Consider the following 3,779-nt stretch of genomic DNA (forward strand, 5'->3'; position numbering starts at 1 on the left):
GTATTGATCCTTCTTGTTCCAGAGAATGTATGCTAGATTCAGAGTTGGTGTAGATCATTTCGAGAAGGAAGGAATTGTTAGGGACAAGGCTCAGTCCCATCTATGATGCCAATGAGATCATGTGCTCTCAACACTGGTAAGAATTGAGAAACCTAGGGTAGATACTTGGTGTTTCTGAGTTTAATGGAAATCAACTAAGTAAGATTAGGGATGAGGAAGGATGAAAAGGGAAGATGAATTAGACATTGTAAAAAATGAAATGCGGTGTTAGCCTTTCGTAGCTCTTGATACCATGTAAAATTAGAAATGAAACAAAGAGAATTTGGAAAAAGTATTCACACTTCATTTTAGCTATTACATGCCCTTATATACATCATGTAGTCAAAAACAAATAAATACAAGATCATTAACGACATAAATACATGATTTACATAATAATACACTTAAGGAAAAATCTCACAATCTACTCCCTCAAATCTTCACTATATCAGAATTGATGGGTTCCATGATTTTAGCAATTTCAGTTGGATGTTGGGTGCCAGACTTTCCAACTTTAGCAGACTTGATTGTTTTCCTTTTGTCTAGCACAATTGATGCATAATGGTTAAGACTTACCATATTGGGCTAGGAAGTAATTAACGTGAGCCAACCAAGTCCAATGACCAAATTGTGGAAGAAAAACAAATTGAAAGATTAATAAATAGAGAGAGAGAGAGAGAGAGAGAGAGAGAGAGAGAGTGGTAATTTGCAAAATATTTTTAAGATCAATCCAATACAAAATGGATTGCAAGCAGTTCAATGATGCTTTTATTGAAAATCTTGGATTGATATATGAGTTTCAAAACGAACAAGTGAATGAAAAGACACCCATTTTGCTATGGTGCTGCTTATACAATGTAACTCTGGAACAATGTATTGAACCGAGAGTATGTAGAGAGAATGAGAGGAAATGAGGATAAGAGTTGAAATAAGGGAATTGAAATGGATAAATGGTGACAGTAGTGTCACGCTGGGTTTTGTTCGAGGCAAACCCTTCCTCCAAATAACAATCCTTACAATGATTTTGCATGGCAGACATCCCCCTTCTACACCCACTACCTGGAGAAAATCCTTCCACGCATCAAACACGCATGGGTTGGAGCATAATAGAAATTGGACTATTCTAGAATGGAAATGCATACAAACGGTAACATAAAACTTTAAGAAATATAACTAAACGACATCGTTGAATCAGCTGCCTCTAAATGGCATTGTTGAACTGGCATCCCCTTTGGACTGGAAACGGCACCGTTCCTCCCTGGTTGAAACGGCATCGTTGTGAGATGCCTTTATTGACTCTTCATTCTTGAAACTTCCATCAGCAACCTACCCTCTTCACGACCCATCTATTGTTCTTCCCAAACCATGGTTTCCTGAACCGTGCTCCTTCATTCGGAATCACAGCACATTTGTAAAAAGAAAACACACTCTTAAAACTCAGAATTATACCAACCCCATCTAAATGATGGATCAAGCATTCGAGCCATTGGATGAAAAGCCTGTATAAGGTTTCTTAGCTTCTTGAACCAATTATAACTCGTGAAAGCATAAAAAAAGGATGCCAAAAAAAGCAACAGTAAATAATAGGAGGAGGAAACTGTAGTTCGGAAAATGATATGAGTTGAAGCGAAATAGCAGATAGTGAGGGCCCAAAGAGGTAAGATGACCAAAAGGCGTGTAATACCAAGAGGGAGGAGGAATATTATTGTCATGCTGTTCGTAAAGAAGTTTAGAGTGTTCAAAGTGAAGAATAGATATGAATTGCCTGTGCTCATGATTACCCTCCCCGCCTGATGTGATGGTTGACTCACTAACAATTCACTAGCACCAGTATCGGTTGCAGCATTGGAGTTATCTTGCCAAACTCCTCCCGGGGGGCTCAGTGCTGCTTGGTACGTAGCTGTCACAGCCAATGTAGCAACCACCAACAGCATATTGCGCGTATCATTTCCTAGTTCCATATACTCACGGAACACGAATATGTAACACTTCTCAAAAATTGAGATACGAGAGCTTATGAATGTTTTCAGATGTGGAACTTCAGGAAGAGGAGACGAAACAATCTTGGCACATAGTGTCACGATACTCCAGGAAGAGATCATACGCTTAATGCGGATCTCTTCGTCGCCACCTTTATGCATCTTTTCCAAGATTAATTCAATAGCCGTTTGATTTGCTGAATTCTTTATGTTCTTATCAACTGATATACAATTCACTATGCACCTCACGACCTGATTATATAGTGTAGAAAAATGCAAAATTATTACTGATATCATCATTGCAAAAATTAAGGTTTGCACTACCAAAACAGAAAGAAAGTAAATTCAAAAGCTAGAAGAATCTTTTGTCAACAAACAAAAAAGAAAAACAAATGTTAATGTTTAAAAGAAAAGAAAAACGTAGAATAAATATGGATACCAAAACTTTGGGTAAATCACCTCGGGTTCATTTAATAAGACTGCAAGGTGCAACAGAGTGTTGCCTTCGCCATCCTGCCAATTCAGCAATTTCTTTTCCAACCAGGCTGCACGAATAAACCAGGCCCGCCGAAGCCAACCAATCAGGAACTGAAAAGTTGCGAATCTTTGGTTGTTAAGGGCGATATGGAGAGCGGTCTCTCTTCGATTAGTCACATCTTCAATAGACATTGGGCAAGCTTTTAGAAATTCAACCAGAAGATCCAGTTCTCCATTTTCGGTTGCGTAATGCAAAGGAGACACTCCCCCCCTTCCTTGGACACGGACAAGGCCTTTATCGACATCAAGTAGCCGGAGCACAAGTTGGGTTCGTCCAAATTTCAAAGCAAGGTGCATGGGGGTGAAGCCATCTTGATCAAGCTTCCTAGCAAATGATGGCTTTAACATCATTATCTCCATGGCAAACTCTATCTGTCCTTTTGATGCGGCCGTGTGTAAAGGAGTCTCAACAAATGGAATCTTATCAATCTTGTCCAAAACTCCCGGATCCTTCTTTATTGCACAGTACAATGCCTGAGTGTTTCCTTGTTGAGCAGCATCCCTCAAATCCATTACAAATGCAGTGATAGCTAGCTTCGACCTGGAGAGAAATGAGTGCATTAATATTAAGCTTTCAAATGTGGAAATTAATGACAGCTACTCTTAGGATTGAAACAGGATTGGCAGAGAGAGAGAGAGGAGATTAGGATTGAAAGTAATATTGCAGTGTACTGTTGTAATCTTATACACAGAAGAAGCACATACACACAAAATAAAGCTATCTTAAGTGACAAACTGTTTAACAATATCTAACAGGATGAGATGTTTTGGGATGGATTTCGGGCATCCGGATAAATAGGCCTGGGGTTGTGCTGTGGTGGGGTTGTGTTTTGGGATAGATTATTGTGACGTCTGCATACATACGTCACTGTTTTACGATAGTGAGTACGTCACTGCATGTTTTACGATACTGAAGTTGGCTTCAGACACACTGCAACCACTGAATATTATAGTGTCTTAAATACACAATATAGTGTCTTAAATACACTGCAACCACTGTGTCTTAAATACAGTGGACGATTTTAAATAGAGACCAGTGTTTTAAAATCTTAGAAATATTTTATAAGTCTAAAATTATTTTAAGAAAGATATTTTTAATATTATATATTGAACCAAGTTAAATTTTAAAATAAACCTTTTTATATTTTGAAGTCTTGAAAATATTATAATGACTAAAATGATTTTATATCTTTAAAAATATTATGTAATACTTATTATTTTATT

At 37.7% G+C, this 3,779-nt stretch overlaps 1 protein-coding gene across 2 annotated transcripts; it reads right to left on the reverse strand.

Moving 5' to 3' along the window:
• Window positions 1-982: 982 nt before the first annotated feature.
• On the reverse strand, window positions 983-3,338 carry LOC122281899 (ankyrin repeat-containing protein BDA1-like). 2 transcript variants are annotated; one of them, XM_043093762.1, is made up of 3 exons: window positions 3,261-3,338; window positions 2,478-3,096; window positions 983-2,270 (listed from the first exon to the last, which is right to left on the reverse strand). In XM_043093762.1, exons 2-3 carry the CDS (start codon window positions 3,066-3,068, stop codon window positions 1,470-1,472), a joined length of 1,392 nt encoding a protein of 463 aa, XP_042949696.1. In that variant the 5' UTR covers window positions 3,069-3,096; window positions 3,261-3,338; the 3' UTR covers window positions 983-1,469. The 2 variants fall into 2 exon arrangements, with proteins under 2 accessions (XP_042949696.1, XP_042949695.1); XM_043093761.1 differs by having other exon boundaries at window positions 2,478-3,303.
• Between the last annotated feature and the right edge of the window lie 441 nt (window positions 3,339-3,779).

Source organism: Carya illinoinensis, chromosome 11, assembly GCF_018687715.1.
Source record: "Carya illinoinensis cultivar Pawnee chromosome 11, C.illinoinensisPawnee_v1, whole genome shotgun sequence".
Lineage (NCBI taxonomy): Eukaryota > Viridiplantae > Streptophyta > Magnoliopsida > Fagales > Juglandaceae > Carya > Carya illinoinensis.

Bases quoted from the DNA above. Each gene is read 5' to 3' on its own strand.
- LOC122281899 (XM_043093761.1), bottom strand. From the start codon at position 3,116: ATGCACTCATTTCTCTCCAGGTCGAAGCTAGCTATCACTGCATTTGTA. The intron at 2,271-2,477 runs GTGATTTACCCA...CTATATAATCAG, and splicing joins TCTTATTAAATGAACCCGAG to GTCGTGAGGTGCATAGTGAA.